The sequence below is a fragment of the Micromys minutus genome (genome assembly GCF_963924665.1).
Source record: "Micromys minutus genome assembly, chromosome: 17".
Taxonomy (NCBI): domain Eukaryota; kingdom Metazoa; phylum Chordata; class Mammalia; order Rodentia; family Muridae; genus Micromys; species Micromys minutus.
This window is the reverse complement of record NC_137952.1, coordinates 35,715,603-35,739,248: the sequence shown is the minus strand read 5'-3', so window position 1 is coordinate 35,739,248 and position 23,646 is coordinate 35,715,603. Positions and strand designations below refer to the sequence as shown.

Sequence of the window (23,646 nt, the reverse complement as noted above, 5' to 3'; positions counted from 1 at the left end):
CACCACATGTAAGTATAAATAACATATGTATATGTGTATATTATGTGTGTATGTTTATAATATACATATGCACACGTGTATACAATATGTATATATATATAAACGTATCACATTATGTACTTGACAGTGTGTACATTAAAATATTCCTCCCAATTCCATGGGTTTGTATCCCTTTTCACTATTTTTTGCAATTTAATTTAATGCTCTTTAAAGCACTAAAATTTGTATACATGAGATCCAATAATTCATATTTGGTATTTTGACTACAGGTATTTGCATAAATTCTGTACCTGTAAAAATGAGCTAATGAAGTCACTACAAGCTTTTTTCCTTTGTTCCCTTAGCCTATTTATGATTTCAGCTTTCACATTGGAACAGATCAAAATTTGCAGATTTCTGTTTGGTTATATAGATATTCATTTCTATGACCTGCTTCCAAGTACTTTAAAAGTTATCAGTAGACACATACCACAAATGTATAGCATAATGCAAAGAGGAGAGACTTCATGGGACTCTAATTCTCAGAGACATTGCAGAACAGGGAGGAAAGACTGTAAGAGTCAGAGAATCAGGGGGTTTCTGTGAGACTATGTTTCCTCCATAAATTCTCACTAACATGATTGCCTAAAGATGAGCTGAACAGGAACAACAACAGACATCCCACAGTAACTAAGGAATGCTGAGTGTGGGAGAAATTTTTTCTCAGGGAAGAGCACTCCAATTAATTAGTTATCCAATACCAATAGTCAGCCCTGAAAACATATGCATGAATAATATTATACAGACTGAGGTGGTTACATTTAGAAATGTATATGTATAGATATACATGTATTAGCAACAACTAATGAAGGGTTTGACAGAGAAAAGGGAGCATGATGGGAGAGGTTCAGGGAGGAAAGGGGAGGGAGAAATACTGTAATTCCACTATAATCTCAAAAATAAAAATAATTTTAAAAATTAATACATAGGTGACTTCTTACTAATATAAAAGAATTAGCATTATAAAATTATTTTCAGCAAACAAAATGGCATATTCATGTATAAAAGCTTGGCAAATAACTGTCCAATCTTTAAGAGTTTATCTTTTAGGCAAATCTACAAGGACAGAAGAAAAAAAAAAAAAACAGGGGTTATGGGGTAGATTAGAGGGAAAAAGAAAAAGAAATTACCAATAGGCCTAAAGTTTCTCTGTGGAATGATGAAAATGTTCTGAAATTACATAGTGGTGCTGGTTATGCAGCCATGAATACCTTTAAAACCAGTATATACACTTAAAGAAGTTGAACTGTATCTCAGTAAACTTTTCTTTTAAAGGCTAAAGTATTTGGCATCTTTCCTGTACGTGTAGCTGCCATTCCTCATCAAAGGAACGTCTCTTTAAGGTGACAAAGGGGCCACCACAGATACCGCAGCTGCACATAAGCCGAGGGCACTGGGTCATAGGGAGCTCTGCCCCAACAGAGACATCTACAGCTCCCGAATTTATGACCCAGCAGATACTCTGCAAGAGCAGATGGAAAGGGAATGGAAGAACTGTAAGAGCCACAAGTCTTCTAGAAATGGCTGTGTAAGTATTTGTGCACACATACACATACATATATGTGACAATGATAATCAAAGAAAAAGAATCTAAGGACTTGAGAGTGGGCATGGTAAGGGGTTGGAGAGAGAGGGTCTGAGAGGAGCTATAGAGAGGAAGGGGGGATGAAATTCTATCTTAACTAAGAGTGTATTAAAACTAAAATATTTTTCATTATATTTGAAGTCTTAGGTCTGGGAATATAACTACGATAAAGAAATTTCCCAGAATGTGCCAAGTTCTGGGTCTGACTCCCATCAAGGGGGATATTTAAATATCTAAATTGGAAACAAAGGGAAAAGAATGTTGTGTAAATTAGACTCAGGTGCCCCCTATGTCCTCATTCTGAAGCTAAATGCTCACAACCTAGACATGGCAATGAACTCCAATAACTTGACACTTGCGCCTCAATAATTCTACCTTCCTCCAGTCTGAAATTTTTACTACTAAGATAAAGTAACCTGAACCATTTGCCCTTAACTCCAATTCTGTCTATTTGATGACTGTTTAAAGCAGTGTTTCTCAACCTTCCCAATTCTGAGAGCCTTTAATCCAGTTCTTCATGTTGTGACCTGACAACCACAAGACTCTATTGGTTGCTACTTCATAACTGTAATTTTGCTACTGTTATGAATTATAATGTAAATATCTGATGTAGGACCCCAAAGAGGTAGCGACCCACAGGCTGCCAATCACTAGTTTAAAGGCTCATTTGTTACAAGCTACAGATCAGAAATAGAATCTTCTAAAAGAAACACAAAGTCCTAAATAAAAGACTAGCTAAGCACTCCTAATGGACATTACCAACATTACTCATGAATACACACATTTACTGACTGCCACAAAACAGACTTTTTAAAAAATGTACCAAGTGACTGCTGGGGGTTTCTTTACAGCGCAGGAGCAGAGACAGAGCCTGGATCCTCCCCAACAATGTGAATCTTCTCAATATTTGAAACTTCTACTTAATCAATATTTTCCTTTCATGGTTGTATTAGCTCATGCTGTCGTTTCTCCCTGTCCAGAATGGCATGGTAGGACACTGCTCTGTGCTGGGGTTCTGACCTTCCATGACTGCACAGACTACGTAAGAAAGGCTGAACCACAGGCAGCCTAACCCTCAACAGCATGGCCGTGATCCCTAAAATATGGAAAGATAGGCATAGGAGGGGATGATGCCAGAAAGCTCTTTCTCATCCACCTTCAGGTTTTGCTGGAGGTTCCTATGAGGCAGTTTCTCATCTACCTTCCGAGGTCCAATAAGAGCTGATTACCTTCCCTGATCCCCAGAGTATAGCTTCAGGTTTAAGAAACATTGCTTAGGACAGTATGCAAACAGTTCCTCAGCTACAAAATTCACAACACCCCACCCCCCTGCTGTTTACCATTGGGCTCCTTTAGTTTCAGTGTCATCTGAGTACAAGGAGCTGAACAGATGGCATGAAGCAGCTCTCCATGGAGGAAGTTGGTTCTACTGACTCTGTCTGTCAGCACGTTTGACACATAACTTGTTTGGGTCTCCTCTCACCTTTTGCCTCAATGCAGACAAACTCTTGATCAAGTCATAGGTTAATTCCCTTTATTACATACCTAAACCAGTTAGTTATCTCCACTCAAGCAAAACCACTGAATAATCATCCTGAGGCTATGCTACCTGGCCAGAGTTCTTATTGTATTATCCTTGTTGTATCTGGACATTGGAGATTTATATCCTGGACAGTTCATCTTTTTATTTATTTGAAAGAGAGCTTCACTATGTAATGCTGGCTGGCATGGAACTTATTATGTGGTACAGGCAGGCACTGAACTCACAGAGATCTACCTGCCTCTGCCTCCTGAGTGCTAGGATTAAATGTGTGTGCTGCCATGCTAGGATTAAATGTGTGTGCCGCCATGCCTAGCTTTGTTTAATTCTGTGTGTCTGTGTGGGGGCATATTTTCAGTGCAGGCTCTGTGAGTTCAGAAGAGGAATGTCAGGCCAAACACAGATCCTCTACAAGAGCAATATATATTCTTTATATTCAATTAATATATATATATATATATATATATATATTCTCTAGCTTTCATTTTCTTAAATTAGTAAAAACAGACAAACAAAAGAAACAAAACAACTTTGTACATGTTTTTAGTAGTGTAAAGAGGTTAGAAGACAGTTTTCAGGAGTTGGTCCATTCTTTCTTTCCACCACATGGGTCTTAAGTCTTTTTATAAATTACCAGATTGCTAATGAACAACTACAGCCTTCAAAGTCTACATCCTCATCCTCTAGCTAATATATTCTTTTACCTTTTCAAAGTCATTTAGTTTGCAGGAACCCGCTTTATTACTTTCTGAACTATGTCTGACTATAGAGATTAAAATTTTTTATTTAAGATTTAACATTTTAAAAAACCTTTATTTAAGATTTAATTTTATGTATCAGTGTTTTGCCTGCATGTATGTATGTGCACAAGTAGTGTCTGGTGCCCTTGGAGAGCAGAGGAGGGTGTTTGACCCTTTAAACTGGAGTTGTGAGCTGTTATATGGATGCAAGTTGAACCAGGTCCTCTGGAAGAACAGTAAGATGCTCTTAACCCCTGAATATTTCTACAGTACCCAGTGGCAATTTTTACGTTAAAAAATTTATTGTTTAATTGATTCCTCAAGCCAATCTTGGTATCTGTTGAAACCCAAATCAGTCCAAATATTCCTTTAAGAATGAAACTTAGTACAAAGACATAGTCTATATAATGAATTTTCAAAAATCCTAACATTCTCCAGTCCCATGACAACTTTTGAAAACTTCCCTTAACTTTATGTAAAAAGTATTTCTATATCACAAATAACTGAGAATTTCTTTTTTGTGTTAATTTTGCTTGTCCAGTCAGTAACATATTTACTCAATACCTAGCTTGAACAGTAATTGTTAAATATAAACTCAGTGTAACAATTAGACCATTTTAAATATTTTCTTCTCAATTCAGAGACCTTGTGTTTCTGGGAGTATCTGAAAGGACATCTTTTTGGATGGGATCATATAACTTGAAAAGCTTTATTAACTAAAACCTTACTAAAATGCAAATGAAAACTGTGTAGCCTATCTGAAATCTAGTGCTTACAGGGAACCAGTGGAGCCCTAAGGCTCTTGTCTACAATGCAGCTAGTGGATTTTGCTGTGTAAATTACCAATGGAGAGTTACTGTTGTCAATCCACACAGCAATAGCATATTCACACACCAATCAATAGTCAACCTGTCTTAGCCAGGGTTTCTATTCCTGAACAAACATCATGACCAAGAAGCAAGTTGGAGAGGAAAAGATTTATTCACTTTCACATCACTGTTCATCACCAAAGGAAGTCATTACAGGGACTCACACAGGGCAGGAAGCAGGAGCTGATGCAGAGGCCATGGAAGAAGTTTATTGGCTTCTTCCCCTGGTTTGCTCAGCCTGCTTTCTTATAGAACCCAAGACTACAGGCCCAAAGATGGCACCACCCACAATGAGCCTTCCCACCCTTGATTACTAACTGGGAAAATGCCTTACAGCTGGATCTCATGGAGGCATTGCCTCAAAGAAGGTTCCTTTTTCTAACTCCAGCTTGTGTCAGGTTTACACACACGCATACACACACACACACACACACACACACACACACACACACAGCCAGTATACAAACCAAAAGAAGATAATATGCCTATCAAAAGCAGACATAGAACAAATTCTGACACCTGACTTGTACTCAAAGAGGGAGACATTTTCCTTTAGTCTCCCATTTAAATGCCTTTCAGTGTCTCCATATGAGAGCTTGGGTTATTTTTAAAATTTATTAATTTTTGTTGTCTTTATGTATGTGTATCTGTGCAAATGTACACCTGGAATCATGCCTGTGAAAATCAGAAGATGGTGTTAGACTCCAGCTGGGACCCAAACTCTGGTCTTCTATAAGAGCAGCAAGGACTCCTAACTGTGAGTGCTGTCTCTCCAAGTCCCACTGTTTTTTTTGTCTTATACTTTGCCAATACCAGCTCTCCAAGAATCACATTATGTGACTGCAAGCTGCTATTTCTTTTGTGATGCAAAAATTTGTTTTTAAGAGGGAGGTGGCTCATCAGTTAAGAGCACTGACTGCCCTTCCAAAGGAATGGGGTTCCATTCCCAGCACCCCCATAAGCAGCTAACAATCAACTGTAGCTTCAGTTCCAAGGGGATCTGGCACCTTCTTTTGGACTCTGAGAGCACTGTACACATATGGTACACAGACATACATTCCAACAAAAACATACAGAAAAAAATGAAAATAGCCATCAAAAAGTTACAGGAAAACAAAAGATGGGGCTGGAGGGGTGGCTCAGTGATTAAGAGCACTGACTGCTCTTCTAGATGTCTTGAGTTCAATTTCCAGCAACCATTTGGTGGCTCACAACCATCTGTAATGGGATCTGATGCCCTCTTCTCGTGTGTCTGAGGACAGCTACTGTGTACACATAAAATAAATAAATCTTAACAAAACAAAAAGTGCTGCTGCAACCCAGTCAACGCAAAGCAAGGCTTTTCAGTCGGAATTCCTACAAAGGTCCTATTTCACAGAACAGTGGGTATCTAACTTTCTGTTCTGTATCTATATAAGAGAGGATCAAAGAGGTTGAAACTATTCAAACCAAGTTCTGATGTGTATATCTCATATCTCCTTGTTAAGTCAATTTTGTGGTTTTTCAAAATAAACCAAAGAAAGTGACAATTTTGTAATCTCTAAGTGAACCAATTTGGACTTTGTTACCTACAATCCTTTTATCAAAGCTTTAGTGGCATTTGTATTGTGGCCATTTATAAAGTTTTATTAAACAAACTATAAAATGTGCAAAATTAAAAGTTAAAATTCCAAAGTTTAAGATGAGGCTAAACCAGCTCACTTTACACTGAGCCTAAGAGCTAAGGTTAATTATCTGGTCCTGGTAGTATAGACTTGTAGTCCCAGTTACTGGGGAGGCTAAGGTAGAAGTTTTGCAAACTCAGTGCCTGCCATAACTAGAGTTAATCGGAATATGGCTTCGTTAAGGTAGCAAAACCAAACCCCTACCTTAATTTTTTAAAAGAGTTTTTCCGTGTAACCAACTACCCTGGCTGTCGTGGACCTTGTTCGATTTGTTGATCAAGCAGGCCTTGAACTTGCATAGGTCTGCTACCTGTCTCTGCTTCCAAAGTACTGGGATCAAAGTAGTATACCACAATGCCTGGCCAAAACTTTAAATTATGTTGAACCATTTTATTTTTAGAATACTTTTTAAAGATATTTTTATTTCTGAGTGTGTATGTGTGTGTGTGCACATGCATGCGCATATGAGTGTAGGTGCCCAAAGAAGTCAGAGGTGTCAGATCCCCTAGAGCTAGAACTACATACAGGCTATTATGAACTGCCTGCCATATGGGTCCAGGGAAACAAACTGGGTCTTCTATGGCTATTGAGTCATCTCTCTAGCCCATTTTAGAGTAATTTTTTTAATGGTTGGAAACATAACCAAGTAGTAAAACATTTGCATAGCATGACAGGTTCAATCGCCAGTACCACAAGAGAGAGAAATTTGCAACAAATATATAAGATTTAAAAAAAAAGAATTAAGTTTAGCTGCCAATTCAGCCCTGAACTTCAGAAAACAAGGACCAAGCATAAGATAACAATGCCTCCAAGACAAAACAAAACAAAACAGATTTGCTGCTCAAGTAAGCCACTTTTTTTTTTGAGGACTAAGATCAGAAAAAGGTACTAATGTGTTAATGGACACTGCTTTCAGCGGTATTCATAAAACCGGTATGACAGCTTATTGCTTACAGCCTCATATTCTAACTTGACAAGGATAAGCTGCCAAAATTCAATAAGTAAAAACAATTACAATGGGGAGAAAAAATAAACTTGTCTAAACATAAAAACTGTCTAATGTTCTGAGTTAATCTAAGGAGTTAATACTCAACATCTGGAGCAACAATTCTTTAAAAAGCATATACATTTTTTTTCTCTCCAACTTAAAAAAGCTCTCTGACTCTTTAACATATGTTCACTCAGTACCTTCTCAGTAGGGTTACAACAGAAAATAAGGTGTGTGTGTGTGTGTGTGTGTGTGTGTGTGTGTGTGTGTGTGTGTGTTGGGGAATGTGTGCATACTCATGTGAGTGGGTGAGTCTATTTCCATGAATTACTTCCTTAAATATTGAGGCAAAATACGACATGAATCCAAAGCTTGGCAGATGCAGTTAATCTTGATTAGTCAGTGTGCTCTCAGGATTTTGTCTCTGCCTCTTAAGCACAGCTATTACATGCAGGTGGCTAGCCCACTGAGCATTTTCTTGGATGCTGGGATCCCATCTATGGTCCTCAGACTTCCATGGCAATCACTTTACCCAGCCTTCCTCATTAAGTTTTTAATCTAGTGATGGGTGAGCCAGGCAATTGAAAAAATTGCATGATAAATAAAACTACTCTAATACATGGCAGAGTTTAGTAAAGCAAGTATGAAAATGTGTTCTTCACAGGATAAAGTGGGGCAGGCTAGGTGACACAGTCTGAGAAAGCCAGAGGAAGGGCTCTCTGCAGACAAAAATATTCAAAACTTCTCTGTAAAGCATGCAACACACTGAACGGAAGCCAGCTTAGTGTCACTAGGTCACGTTATACACAATCCTCAAGTTATTTCAGTGTTTGTCAGGAAATAGGGGCCGTCAAAGCAGAATATGTGGGCTGATGATAAAAAGGACTGAGTTATAGGATTCTATGGAGTTGTCTTTTATTTATTTTCATTTGTTGTGATTTCTCTGAAATATACATATCTGAATAGAATGTATTATGTCAGGAGAAATTATAAATCTTTAAGTACAAGGATTGTAACAAGAAATTTCCCCTATTTCCCTTCTGAAAGTAATAATGAAAAAATTATCTGGAACAGGTAAGGTGCAATGAAGATGGGACAGACCAAGTTTAGAGTCTGTTTTATTCTACACAACTTCAGCAGCAGTCTGTCTGAATGACTATATTCCCAGAGTCTCTCCGTAACAAAACTGAAGATGGCATGTTGCATCAGAACTATAAGGATGTTTACAAAGACCCACAGTAACTAAAAGGAAAAAAAAAAAAAAAAAAAAAAAAAAAAAAACCCTTCAGTAAAACAGGGAGGCAAGGCACACACTTTATTCAGAGTTCTTTCAATGTTTCCAAAAATTGGCTTCTGGGTAACAAAGTATCTATTAATGCCAAATTCCCTGGCCCATTTAATTTTCAAAGAAAATAGGGGGACATACTACTGTACCATTATCCTATGAAAGTTTATTTTTATTTGACAAAGTTTTATTTGTATTTACTTTGGAATTTTCTGTGTTCATGTTAGGATGGGGTATGCACATACACGTGTACACGTGTGTGAAGGCCACAAGACAACCTCCAATGTCATTCCCCAGACACCATTTACTTTTTCTTTTTGAGACAGGGTCTCACTGGTCATCAAGTAGGCTAGGCTGACCATCCTGTCTCTGCACCACAGCACAAGGACTACAAAGATGCTATTATATTCATTCTGTTCCTAGTGCTCCCCACCCCATCATCTCTGAATTCTTTTATTGCTGTTTTATTTTTTGGGTTTTTTTTTTTAAACCTATGTAGTCCTAGCTGGCCTGGAACTTGCTACGTTGCTTAGTCTCAAATGCACAGAAATCCTCTTTTGTCAGCTGAGTTCTGAGATTAGTTTTGTGCCACCACCTAACAAGCCTTTAAATGTATACTTGAATTTACATCTCTAACGAAATGAGGGAAGTAGAGGGAAATGCTGCTGTGCCTTTATTCTAGGAAAATTTATTTTTATTCTTCCAAGTTACACTCCTTAAATGTTAGGGGTTTTGTTTGGTTTTAATTTTCTGAGACAGGGTTTCCGTGTAGTCTTGGTTGTAAACCAGACTAGCCTCAATTTCAGAGAGATCTACCTGCCTCTACCTCCCAAGCACTGGGATTAAGGCATGAGCCGCTACCACCCAGCCTTAACCATTTTTGTAATAACCAAAACTAGGATAGTATGTGAAAAAAATCAAAATTATGAGTTACTTTGCTAACTAACTTCTTTGAGACTTAATAGTTTTATATGTATTTTAGTATTTTTATAGTTAACTAGATATCCAATTAAGCTAGATTTAATTTATTTTCATTTTCTCTGTTCATTTAGACTCTCTAGTACAAACTGAAAAAGATAGAAAATTTCCATCAAATAATTTTCCCTACATTTTTACACAGAAATTCTCCAGAAACCTTTGTTAGATAGCTCTAACAATGAACCAGAGTGGACAGCCTGTCATACAATAACACACCCAAAGGTCATTAGTTGTGTGAGCATTCAATACCTCAACTCACCATCTGATGCTAGATTAACTGCAAATTTGAGGTTCTAATAGAATTTGAAGATATGATAGAAATCCTTTTTTATTTGTTTAAGAAAATGTTTTACTTTACATTTTGGCCTAAGTTTTCAATTAAGATGTTTTTTTTTTTTTTTTTCTAATTCTGCTTTGATCAAGGAATTTCTGATATTCTTGAAAGTCACAAGATCAGAAACGGTCTGATCACTTGCTTACCACTTTAATCAATATAGTAAACTAAATATAAACATGCATGCTGTTTAGATTTGCTGTTAATATCTGGGTATTTCAATTAAGAAGGTGTTTTAGGTACAAGTTGGGATGAAAAATCTTTTTCTTTAAATATTCATTTTATTTATATGAGTATACCAGAAGAAGGCATTGGATCCCGTTACAGATGGTTGTGAGCCACCGTGTGGTTGCTGGGAAATGAACTCAAGACTTCTAGAAGAACAGCCAGTGCTCTTAACCTCTGAGCCATCTCTCCAGCCCAAAAAATTTTCTTATTTACCAATTAGATGAAATATAAATGTATATTAATGAATGTAGAAGACATTACAATTACAAATAATATTTATAAAAGCTATTCTGTATAAAAAGAAATTAACCACTAGATAATGACTTTGCCACCTCAAAATTTCATAGGGAAACATCTAAAGTTTTGTTTAATACAACTGTTTTTGTTTTATATGTGTAGGTATATACATATACAAAACCAGGTTCTAAGAAACAGGATCTAAATGGGCAGTAGTAGCACAAGCCTTTAATTCCAGCATTCGGAAGAAACAGGCAGATCTCTGAGTTCTAGGCCAGCCTGGTCTACTGAGTTAGTTTTAGGACAGCCAGGGCTACACAGAGAACCTGTCACAAAACCAAACAAATAAGCAAACAACAAAACAAAAAACCTAAGTTCTTCCAACTGTCTGGTATCCTACTACCTCAAGTAAAAATGACCCTAGTGTATGCATTCAAATCAACCACTGGGCTAATTTAGCAATGAGCAGTGCTGAAAGAAAGAGCCTTCCTGTACTATAATGACCTACTTTTAAAGGAGACCACTACAACTTCTAATGAGGAAGTGCAACTGCTCCCACTTTTCCACAGACGCTGGAGTTATGTTTATATCACAATGATGATGATGGATTTAGTCCCCACTTTGGCTGACTATTGTTGTTCACACTTGGTCATTCAGAAAAAATAAAGAGGCATTTGGTGAAAAACACGTTAACTAAACCTCAAAGGTGTTTTTTACGATAACAGAGCATTCATTTGTGCTTGACTTGCTTATACAAAAAGAAATTTAAGATAGAATTATATATTTTAAGGAGATAGCAATCAAGTCACAACCTAGAACTCAGTCCCACACATTAGTGCAAGTGTTCTAAGACATTTCTCAACTACCTATAGGAATTAAAAACTTAAGCATAAGGGGAATTACATTTTTGTGAATTTTCAATTAATTCTCTTAAGAAGCTGAAACTTTCACACAATACCAGAATTTCTATTTCCTATAGCTAAAAATGCAGTTTTGCTGGCTGTACTTAATTGATTTGACTTTCTTTAAAATGTATTATGAAGATAACTAGTCTGATTAACTGGAAGCTTTAATATCTTAATATTTAGACAAAGATGATTAATGATGAATTTATAAATAATTACAACAGAATTATCTATGATTTAATAATTTCTATATGTGAAACCAGAGCAACCATAATGTTAAAGCAATGGAATGGGTAGTGAAACTGAGTGCCACAGACAGATCATGCTCATTAGTCAGCCATACAGACTGCTCCTAAACTCTGAAACAAAGTGAAATATAAAGTATAAGCTATGATTTGTGTAAAACCTTGAGCATCATTAGAATTCAAATCTAGGTTGTTTTGTGTCAACCTTATAGGAAAAAAAAAGCTGTGTTGTGGTTTTATGGTATATTTCTAATGATAATTTTCTTAAAACTCTTTAAAAGCTACATAGGACTTGCTTTGGTCATTTATTTTTCACTCAAAATATACATATGGTTAATGAAAGTTTAAGTATTAAAACAGTATGACTATCTCTAGTATTAATGTTAATCCAGAGCATTAAAAATAAAGCATATAAAGTAGGTTATAGTAGAAGCCTATTCTGCCAAGATAGATACTGTTTTTGTTAAAGTCACATAATTATGATAATCTTGGCTGATATGTATTCACATCACCAGGAAAGTAACATCTCCCAAAACCCAACCATCTTCCCAATGTACTTGTGTGTGTATGTGTGTGTTTAGAATAAGAATATCCAAACAGGAAGGAAGGAAGGAAGGTAGGAAAGAAGGAAGCAAGGAAGGAAGGAAGCAAGGAAGGAAGGAAGGAACGAAGGAAGGAAGAAAGGAAGAAAGGAAGGAAGGAAGCAAGGAAGCAAGGAAGGAAGGAAGAAAGGAAGCAAGGAAGCAAGGAAACCAACCATGAAGCCAAAATATTAAACCATAACTGATAAAGTTGGACCAAGTTAAAAATGAGAACTAAATTTTAGATATTAGCATGCATTGCAAAGAATTGCTCTTAGGAGAAAGAGGGACTGGATTAAATAAGGACTGCCAACAATGACAGCAATGAAATAGAAATCCAATGACAAACATGGGCAGTGCCATGTACCCAGGAGTAGATATCCTCTATGCAAGTGTGTACGTGACAGGTACATTATGGAGATGTGAATATCACTTCTCTAGACTAATGGCATCAAACCATCAGTCATATACAACTAATCCTCTTGCCCTAATATCACCCTTTTATTCACTGGGTAACTTTATATTAAGTTTTCTACATAGCATTGTATATGGAGAACACATTCTCTAATCCAAACATCTAGTTTTCACAGGAATAAATTGATATTCTCATTATTTACATTCTCTGGATAATGTAGATAAAAGTGCAGCTCTGTTGTTACATTACTGAGGTTTCTGCTGATTTGCTTAGTGCTTCTGAAAACTTTATATCTTTGTATTTTCCAGCCAGGGTTACACAAAGAACCTCTGTTTTTAAAAAACCAAAACCAAACTAAACAACAAAACCCTTCATATTTTCTTTCTTATCTTTAAAAGGGGAGACTATAATTAAACCTTTTTCTTAGGTTGTTGTGAGATTAAATGATTGATATGAAGCAATTAAGACACCAATTTTCTCACAGTAAATAATTAATGTTATTGACAATGTTGGCATTCTGGAATCTAAACAGCTCTGAAGTGAGTCAGCTTCTGACCCTAAATAACTGATAATGCACGGTCACTCTGAAAAGTGACTCTGGAAAAAAAATCACAAAGCAATATGCTAGCAGTCCTGGCCTGAAGGCTTGATCTGGTAAATTCAAAATCAGCCATTCCTGTGAGGTAGGCAGCCCATCTGACCAGGAGGAAACCTTGGTTTAATACATAATGAAGGCTTACAGACTCTAGTTGTCAGCCCATGCCTTTAATTACAACACTGGGGAGGCAGAGGCAAGGCTGATCTCTATGAATTTGAGGCCAGACTGGTCTACACAGTGAGTTCCAGGCCAGTCAGAGCTATAGAGTTAAGCCTTGTCTCAAAAAAAGAAAGGAAGGAAGGAAGGAAGGAAGGAAGGAAGGAAGGAAGGAAGGAAGGAAGGAAGGGGAAGGGAAGGAAAGAAAGAAAAGAAAGAAAGGGAAGAAAAGAAAGAAGGAAGGAAGAAAAAAGAAGAGAGAGAGAGAGAGAGAGAGAGAGAGAGAGAGAGAGAGAGAGAGAGAGAGAGAGAGGAGAGAGAGAAAGAAGAGAAAATACAAAGTCCAGCTACAACTAAAGATGTTAACCAGGTGACCTACAGGAACAGAGCACATCTTGGGTAGTAAGTCTGTACATGCAGTAGTGCTAAAAGACTATAGAGAGTAGGAAACATTAAGTCAAATCTTAAATGTATTCAAACAAGGCTATTTCAAAACAAGCTGGGCATTAACTCTGTGGTAGAGCACATACCTTGAATGTAAAAGGCTGTTGGTTTAATCTCCAATCAGGGGGGGAAAATCATCTAATCAAACTTATAAACTTTCAGGCTGAAGGCCACCGGTTTACAGAACCTTTTGATTCAGTACTAAAAGGTTTTAATTTAGAATAATGTGTATTAAAGGACTTTTTGAGCCTCTTTCTTTCCTTTAGGGCTATGATCTTCATCTTCACATCCTTGAAAGGTTTATTCCTCCCTTGGTTTTTAAACACTGTGTTCTTTTCTCTGTGGTCTACAACACTTATACCTCAGTTGATCTCAACCATTTCAACTAACATCTCAGACATCTCTAATTCTACCAAGAATTAACTAAGAAATAGCTCATGACTCTTGCTTTGTGTCTGCATCACTGCAGACAATCAAGCCTTTACTGGACAATTACTAGATATCTATGCTTAGCTCTGGGCTCATTCCTTTTTATGCTCCATCTTTAACCACCAGACAATGTTACTTAGTTCTACCACATCCTAACACAGCTATATCACCTATTACTGCAGGAGTTGCTTTTTCCTCTTTTCCCATAGCATGATCCTAGTCTTCCTCTATTCAAATAGCACAGTGCTTTCCAAATCAATAAAGAGGAAAATTCAAGATCCTGACAATGTCTTGAGGGCTCTAGACAGCACCAAAGGATGCACTTCTCTTGCTTACTAACCCCTCTGGCCAATCAGCTTCCACTTCCTTGTTCTTCCCTTAATCCTCCCCAGTCCTGGCTTTTTTACCTACCATTGTTTTTCACAAATATCCTGGATCTGAACTCCTCTTTCCTTTCATAACTTTGACAAATACTACTTTTTTAGTAAGTGGTTACCTATAACCCTACTGAAAATAGAAACATTCCATAGAACTCACCTCACTTTCAAATGCATGTCTAATATTTAACTTTTTATGTTATTTCTTTCCCAAAAAATATTAGTAATGTTATATTGTTGCATGCTCCAGGTGTAGACCAGTAATTATTAAATATTACATCCTTAATGTTTACCAAAAACAAGCCAAAAGCCTTCTCACTTTCCTATAGGCTGCTTTTTCTAGCCCACAGTTAGCATACCAACACTATGCAGCTGATCACTACTGTCTTGCTTAAAAATTCTGATGTGATCTCCACACCCCATTAGGGATGGGTTTGACCCTAAGTTTATTTCAGACTTTTCCTCATTTTTCAAAGTAGTTCCCAGTGTCTATACATTAATACTTTCATTATGTCTGAACCTACACTTCATTTCCCTGTGCTTTCTACTCATATGCCTCTGAGGGTACTTGGCCAAACTCTGGTACAGTCTCTTGGTCAAATTTTCAACCCTCTAGGAGACTATGAGTAGCTGGAGTCTTATTATTGCTTTAGAGGAAAAAATTCAAAAAGGGATGGAAGTAAAAGGTAAAATTATTCATAAAGAACAAAGAATAACCCCTAACTCAAGGAAAATATCCATACAGCCTATCAAGTAATAAATAAATAAATAACTTCAGGAATCCTAAAATCTTATACTAGGTTCATATTAAAATCTTTTCCTCCAGTGCAGGCCCTGAGTAATTTTTTGCCATTAACATAGTTTAGAAAACTCTAATAGTTACTGGGTTCCATTTATGTTTTCCATTCTGCTGTAGACATGTCTGAGGTAGGAACTAGTATTTGCTTCAGCCATTGCTTGCAGGATTGGGAGCATAGCTCAAAGGTAGAGCTTTTAGTTTGCATGCATGAGGCCACAGGTTTGATATCAAGCATCATAACAAACTTGTTTTTTAATTGGGTTAATATCCAGCTGAAGGATAAAGTTAGATGGGTGAACTTAGGCCTGAAAGAAGGGAATGAAAGACAGCTGAGTGAAAGGGGATTATACTTTTAACTTTCTCAATTCTTTCCACTTTATGTTTAAAAACTAGGCTCCACACTTATGCACAAGAACACTAACACTCTACATATCTATAAGTCTATAGGCATCATTAGATTAATAATACCTTATGAAGTATACTTTTTGTTCCAGTCATGAAAATATTAAAGGAAAGTACACCAACTGGGTAGTTTTGTTTGTTTTGGGGGATTGTTTGTTATGCTCTGAGAGGCATGTTCTTGGTGCCATTCAGTGATTTTTGGTGGCGTTTATAGAGTGAGACAGGGTCTTACTCTATAGCTCAGGTTGGTCTTATATTCATGCCACTGTTCCTTCTTCCAGTGTGGTGTGCACCAGCAACACCTGACTCCCAAATAGATATTTTCAAAAGATGATTTTTCAAATATATATATATTTCAGAATAAAGTAAACAAATTTACACAAAGCACTCGCCATATAAAACATGTATAAGAAAATAATTTTAAATCAGTTAAACATTTTATGAATCTCATTTACATTTAGAAGTTCTCCCTTCTGTAAATTCTATTTTAATTTGTATAAAGCCAAAGCACTTATAAATATGGGATTTCATTATTTTCCTGAATATGTATTTTAATTTTCCAAAGTGCTTGAAAATAACCTTTGTGAAAATACCTAGACTATGCAAAATTTTATATACTCTTCACATAATTCATATAAACTTGTATTACCTTATAAATTTTATAATATAGAAGCAGAGAATACTTAGAAATCCATAGATTACTTTCTCCCAAGTTTCTTTAGAATCAACTAGAAACCTATAAAAATACAGGTAGCCACAAACCTACCTAGAGATTTCTATGTAAGTTGTTTTTCACTTTGTATCAAAACAGGTCTGATTAGATAAGACTGAGAAACATTTACCTAACGGTTTATAATTACATGGGGAGTTTCTAAAATGTATAGCCCCAGTCATATCAGTGGAATGCCCTGCACTTAAGAAGCACTCCAGGGCAGACTGAAAACCACTGCTTTGGTAAGGTTTAAACATCTCTTTTATCCACTAAGAAACTCAAGTTCACAAAGCTAACTGGTTACAACCCTGGACCAAGGGCCATTTCAGTAGACCCCTGCTCTATTGGTTTCCTTCCTTCTTTCCTCTAGTCCAGGCTCAAACAGCAATTCCCCTTGGCCTCCAGAGTGTTGGAATTATAATTCACCACATACGGACAGTAGAGTTTCTTGATGTAGTTCTTCTCACATATGTGGTTATATATGTGTAACCTTTTAATTTACCACTGGGTAAGTTAAAACTGAGCTACCTTGAGATACTTTTGGATCTAATTTAAAATAAAACTACTTATCTGTTCCTCCTACTAAACTGTTAATCTATATCCTTCAAACTAAAGCTTCATTTTAACTTCAAGTCAATATTTTAAAACTTCCAATTCTACTTAAAAAAAAAAAAACAAAACAAAACAAAAGACAGGGTTTTGCTGTATAGGGCAGGCCAACATGAACCTACCTCCCTGTCTCAGCCCGAGTGTTGGATTACAGGTACGTACTGCCACACTGGGCCTCAAATTCTTTAAAAAGCCTGATAGTAGCCAGGCATTGTAGTGCACACCTTTAGTGCAACTCTGTAGGCAGACAGGCATACCTTTCTGAGTTCTAGACAGCCTGGTCTACATTAGGTCAGCTAAGACTAAAGAGACCCCATCTCAAAAGGGGGAGGGGGATAATAGAAAACCGTAACATCAATGTTCTTTAGAAGCATTATTTTGATTTTTAAACTTGGTGACATGTTTTTTTTTTATTATGTAAAATACATATTTCTACATATTCAAGTTACACTAGCCACTAACAATGAGAATAGAGTTCCTTTCATATTTTAAGTACATGAACAAATCACTGGCTTGTCAATAGCCTTCTCAACATTATTAGTTAATTCTACGAACTTCACTTTAAAAATATTTTTTTACCAGGGTGACATTGGGCTAAGTGTCAGAGTACTTGCCTATCACACAAGAGTCCATTTGATAGCACTGAAACCACAAAAAGTATTATTTTAAAAAAAATGTCAAGTACAAGCTTCTGCTCTTATAGGAGTACATTTTACTATCTAACCCTTGTTACATGCTTGATTAATGCCTTTCTAGAGAATTATTATTACAGTATTGAAGTTGTTAGGATTTTTTTTTTTTAAATCCCTTTCAAGGCCGCCATATAATTTGGCATTTCAAATTTCAATGATTTTTGTTCGGTATTTAGGAACTGAAGGTGTGTGCAATGATTAATCAAAAGTATATGACATTACTCAGGAATTCGTAAGTCTTATGGGCCACACTAGAACACAATGTATCTCTGAGACACAAAGCAATGTGAGGATGTCTATCTTCAAGTTAATATTCTAAGTAGGAATCAGATGAATGAGATTTTGCACCAGGAGTTTTAATAAAAGTCCTCCTCTGGGCCCTTTAAAATTTTGGTTTATCAATGTAAATTTGAAGTTAAAGAGTATATTCTGTAAACGCCACCAAAAAAAAAAAAAAAAAAAATCACTGAATGGCGCCAAGAACGTGCCTCTCAGAGCACAACAAAATTAAAAATGAAAAGCCAGAATCTCGGCTAAATGGCCAAATGATAACTAGCACCTAGGAAATCAGGTAAAGCTAAAAAAAAAAAAAAAATCTGCAGTCTACTTGTGTTAACGTATTTAATTTGAGAACTGCCATTTTCACTTTCCTGGGGCTACAGGGCTGCGGCAGACACACGGCCTGGGGAGTGGGGGGATGGGAGGGAAAGAGGCTTTTTTTTCTTTCTTTTTTCTTTCCCCCCTAAAAACTAAACATGTTTATTTTCAGAGGTGGACTCGAGTAGGAGGCAAACATCCGTAAGGCCTACTACTGAGCCTTCGGGCCCGGTCCCCACGGGGCCGCCGACGCAGGTCACTGGCCGGGCGAGCAGTCGCCGCAGCCGCCCGCGCAGCGCCGACGACGGAGCCCGGCCGGGGGCGGGGGGTTCGCACGTGCCCGGCGGGGGCGGGGCGGCGAGCGGCGACCCCGGCTCCGGGAGGCGGGCGAGGCCGGGTCGGCCTCCCCCCCGCGGCCGGCAGCCAGCAGCGGTGGACGAAGGTGCGCGTCGCGGAACCGATGGAGCCACACAGAGACGTCTAAGTCATGCAGGAGGCGCCCGGCCCCGGCCCGCTCCCGCCGCCCCGACCCCTCCTCTCATCCGACAGAAAGACAGACAAGAAGGGTTCCCGACCTGTCGTGCCCTGCATGTTCAGAGTCTGTCATGTTTGGTCAAGAACGGGGCGGGGCTGGAGGGCAGGTCTGGAGGCCGGCGGCGGGGCGCGGGGAGGACCCCTGCGCCGCCTGCGGGCACCTGTTCCCGGCCGCCGCCGACAGGTGACGAAGTGGTAAAAACTCACGGTTACTAGTGAGCGACACAGACACAGACTTTCCAGTCTATTAACAACCACGCCAGAGAGATGGGGCTCTAACTGCAAAGACTGGGGCAACGGCCCCGCGCTGCCGGCGCTGCCGCTCTAGTCTGTATTCGCCGCCGGAGGCAGAGGCGTGGGAGCCGGCGGGCGGCGTGCAGCGACGCGGGGATTTGGACAGTGGCCGTAACGGTGATTTCTCCTCACCAACATGGCGGCACCCGAAACAGGCGGCTCAGAAAATGGCGCCGGCCGCAATACCTTGCCTGGGACTAAAGGGCAAGTGAGATTCCTCCGCGAGCCGCGTCCCTCTCCCAGCCCGCTGTGGCTCAGAGCTTTGGCCATTGGAGGAAACTGATGTCAATCACCTCCAAGGGCGGGCTTTTAATGCGCACGCTGCGGCACGCCGCCTTGCTGCGGAGGCAGCAACCTGGTGACTGCGAAGCCAGGGATGCGGTCCGGTGGCGCTCCGAGTTATATCAGGCGGGGCAGGCCACCCCGCCAGGCCTGCAGTGTCCAGTAGGCCCTCTGTGCCCATTTCTCGATGTCCCTGCGAGTCTCGTCGTCTATGTCTTTGGAGTTCCGGTCACATCACACTGTCCTCCTCCACCCCGCCACCGTTACTGCGCTACAAAGGAACTCAGGGAGGTTATCTTTGTAAAAAAGAAAACCTTTCATCTGTCTTCATAGTGTAAGGAGGACTGCTTGGCATGCGACTTTTTCTGATAATACTAAATTCACCCAATCATCACTTGACGATTAAAAATAGCTATTGAGGTCATTAAAATATGGTTTTGTGTCTATTCGCGTCTTAGATGTGGAATGCATTCGAGTATTTAAGTAAGAACAAGACTGCATTTTTTTGTATGTCCGTGTCCTTCAGAAATAATCTTGAAATGATGAGTAATGTATACTTAGTTCTGAAGGAAAGTTAATTGCTTCTTTATTAAAATGATGAGCTTAAGTGTCCAATCTTCCTAAATACCGGATGTCTTTTGTCTTTTGAGTGTTCTGATGTGTAAATTACGAGCATTCAAAGAGCTATTGCGATTAGATAAATTTGAAAAGAGAAAAGTCAGCTTTTTAGTTGAACGTAGCTGTTGACAAGACTTCAACCCTGATAGTTCTTCAGGCGGCGGCCCAGGGTTTGTAGGAAACTTTCAAAAGGCACATCTATTTTATCTAGAAAAGCGATATTAGTTTTTGGAACTAAAATGTCAAGCCTCTTCATTTAATGAACCATTTTACTAAGGACGATGAATAGCTGAATTTAACCAAAGGCTTTTGAGGTGTAACAGCTGCTCTTCACAACTGTATTTTCTGCTTAGACATTAAAATAGGGACTTAGGATTTGAATTTAATTTTTTTCTAATTAAAAAGAAAATCTTTGAACAGTACACATTTGAGTATTTGCTGTCTCCAAATTCGTTTGAAAGTTGAAATGCACACCAAAATAAATTCTAGGCATTAGCTTACTCTTTGAAAAATAACTTTTAAAATGTTGCCTCCAGGCAAAATTAAAATACTGACACACTTGGAACTGTAGCCGCAGGGAACGTTAATTGCTTTTTTATTAAAATGGTGTCCTCTATTTGTAAACTTTGTATACTTGTAAACTCTCAAGGCAGGAAAGCTGCAGTCTGGTGAGCTCAAAGCAGCCAGGCCCAGCCCCCCCAGATTTCCCTAACCTCCCTACAGGTCATTTTCTAAGGGCTACAACAGTCCTTCCCAACCAGTGATGTGAGAGTGACCAGGAACTGCCCTACAAGGGGGGGAAATTTCCTGAAAAGGAAATCTCACTAATCCCCAAGCTTGTCACAGAAGTCAGTGTCAGTCCCTGATCATGAAACCCCACAAATCTCTGAACAGAAAAATTAGCCAATCCCTGAACTCCCCCAAACTCTGGACTTGAAATCCCAACAACCCTCAGCCCGGAAAACTGGAAAGGTCCGTCCCCTAAAAAATCCTATATAAGTCCTGCCTTCCTCCTTAGTCTGTTTTTTTTTCTCCACCTGAGCAGAGGTGGCTCATTAAAAAAAAAAAAAAAAAAAACTTATAGTTTGGAATTGGAAATTGTCCCAGAACCTTGCACACATTTAACCTATGCTCTACCAAAAGCTAAACTTCCAACCCAAGACTTTGGGTGTTTTGTGTTTGTTTGTTTTTCCCAGTCTAGTCCTTGGATTCCAGGCCCTCATTATTCCTGGACTGAAATTTCCAGTACTAGTGTGTGGGAAGCACAGAGGTAGAAACCAGGAATATTAGACACACAGGGTTGTCCCTTCATGGGAAGGGACACATAACCCTTACATGCCCTTATCTTACCTTGACTCAAAAATATTTTTTAACTAAAAATTTTAAAGTTTGGACTTGGGGTATAGGTATAGAATGGATGTCTAATATGTATAAAGCTTTGGTTCAATTCCTTAAAGCAGGAAATCAGTCAATCAATATTAAAAGGTAAGCAGCCATTGCTAAAGCAAGGCTTTGCAAGAGATAATGTAGAGATCTCTCCCTCCCTCCAGATTCTGCCCTTCTATCATTGGCTGCATCTGGGAGTCAAGAGCAAAAGATTAGAAACAAACAAAAAACTCAAACAAAACTAACTAAACAAAACAAAAAAAAACAAACCAAGAAGCAACATGACAAAACTATGTTATATATTTAATAAATTTGTTGGGTTTTAAATTTTATTACTAATGCTGACCTCATAAATATAACTTGGGAGTGCTCCCTTTTATATTTTCTGTATGCAAGTATATAGCACGTAGAAGTAATTTTTTAACAATTTACCCACAGTAAACCATTTTGGCCTTGTGATTTCTTATTTCCAGTGCAGAGAGTTTCTGAGGTTTTGAATTATTTGTTCCCTTGCTGTATATTTGGACCGAGGCTTCAGGAGAGTTGAACAGTGCTCTACAACTGAGCCAATCTAACCCTGCAGCATCAGAGTATCCAGGAGCTCCCACTGTTTGTGGTTGGAAAGTTCAAGTGCATAGAGCTGTCCTGTGGACTGGACGACCTCTGTGTTGTTTGTGAAGTCAGTAAAATCCTCTTTTATTGTTTTAGTTTTGGTAGATATTTTTTGCTTCTATTAACTTTTCAAAGTGTTTGTGGTTTTCTTTATTCTTGTTTTGTTAACTTTTACTAGCTTTATCCTTTAATATTTCTTTCATTCTGTTTGTTTCTTTTTCTTTTGGTGGGGGGCAGAGGGAGGTAGCAGGGGTACATGGGACAAGGTTTCTCTTTGTAGCAGTGGATGACCTGGAACTCACTCTATAGAATAGAATAGAATCTCTCTAACTCACACAGATTTGCTTGCCTCTGCCTCCCAAGTGCTGGGGCTAAAGGTGTATGCACCATGCCTCGCCTTCTTTTTTTAATTTCTTAAGGCTGCAGCTTGGGTTAGTACTTGCAATCTTCTTTTCTGTTTTTAAGTATCTGAAGTTTCTATAAGCCCTACTTCAGCAGCATCTCACAGATTCTGTTATGTTCCATTTGCTTTTTGCGTTCTTGATGTGGTCTTACTGATTCAGAGCATAGCATGGCCTTCTCATCCTGAAGTGCCGTGTTGCATACATGACTGCCCGTGCTATGCTTTTGTACAGTTAGCTGCACCATCGCTTATTTTTCATGTCAGCATCACCACTCAGGAGTAATGTGTCTACAGTGATGCTACCACAGCTGCAACATCACATAGGTGACAGGGTTTTTCAACTTCATTCTAAGCCTATGGGACCAGTCAGTCACGAAGTCTATCACTGATTAAAGCATCATTACACAATACACAATGTTACACACACACACACACACACACACACACACACATGTTCCTAGTCTAATAATTTTTATTAATGGCCATGTGCTTATGGTTGGTATTTTTATACCTTTTTTCCCCCTCTGCCCTTTGTCCCCTTGTCCTAAGTTGATCTTGATGCGTTTGTTGGCTGGTGAGTAGCCCTTGGGGCACAGCATTGTTGCTGGTGGTAGTGGTGGTTATTGTTTTGTCATAGAACACAAGATTATTTAGCCCCTACCCTGCCTAAGAAATTGTTCTTCTTTCTAGACACCTTTTTATTTGACCTCATTGTGTGGCTGGGATAACTCAATAATGGGTGTCCATCACCCACCAGTCTTCCCTTCCTAACCTGTATTTATGAAAGACTGTCATAGCCTTTAATAGAAGCCTTCCTGCTTTGGAAATTGATTACTCTAAATCCAGTGCCCTTTGACTAGGAACAGTTCTCCTCTAGCCCCTCTCCCTCCAGTTTTCTTACAGAGTAATTTTGGCTTGCCACAGCTGGTACGTTGTCTTCGACAACTGTATAAAGTTATAAATTGATATGTTTCGTTGATTCTGGCAAAGTTTTAGGCTTTTTGAAAAGATATTTATCTTTTTATTTTTGCCCTTCCTCAATCTTTGTCTTCTCAGCCTGTGATTTTTT

General features: G+C 38.5%; 1 protein-coding gene across 1 annotated transcript in view; it reads right to left on the bottom strand.

Annotated features, from left to right (window-relative positions):
• The window catches only part of ZC3H6 (zinc finger CCCH-type containing 6), a 50,844-nt gene extending 31,644 nt beyond the window's left edge, over positions 1-19,200 (bottom strand). The window contains exon 1 of the mRNA XM_080931288.1: positions 19,024-19,200. Within this exon, the coding sequence (XP_080787414.1) occupies positions 19,024-19,055 (32 nt within the window). The 5' untranslated portion in view covers positions 19,056-19,200. The remainder of the gene's footprint in view (positions 1-19,023) is intronic.
• Between the last annotated feature and the right edge of the window lie 4,446 nt (positions 19,201-23,646).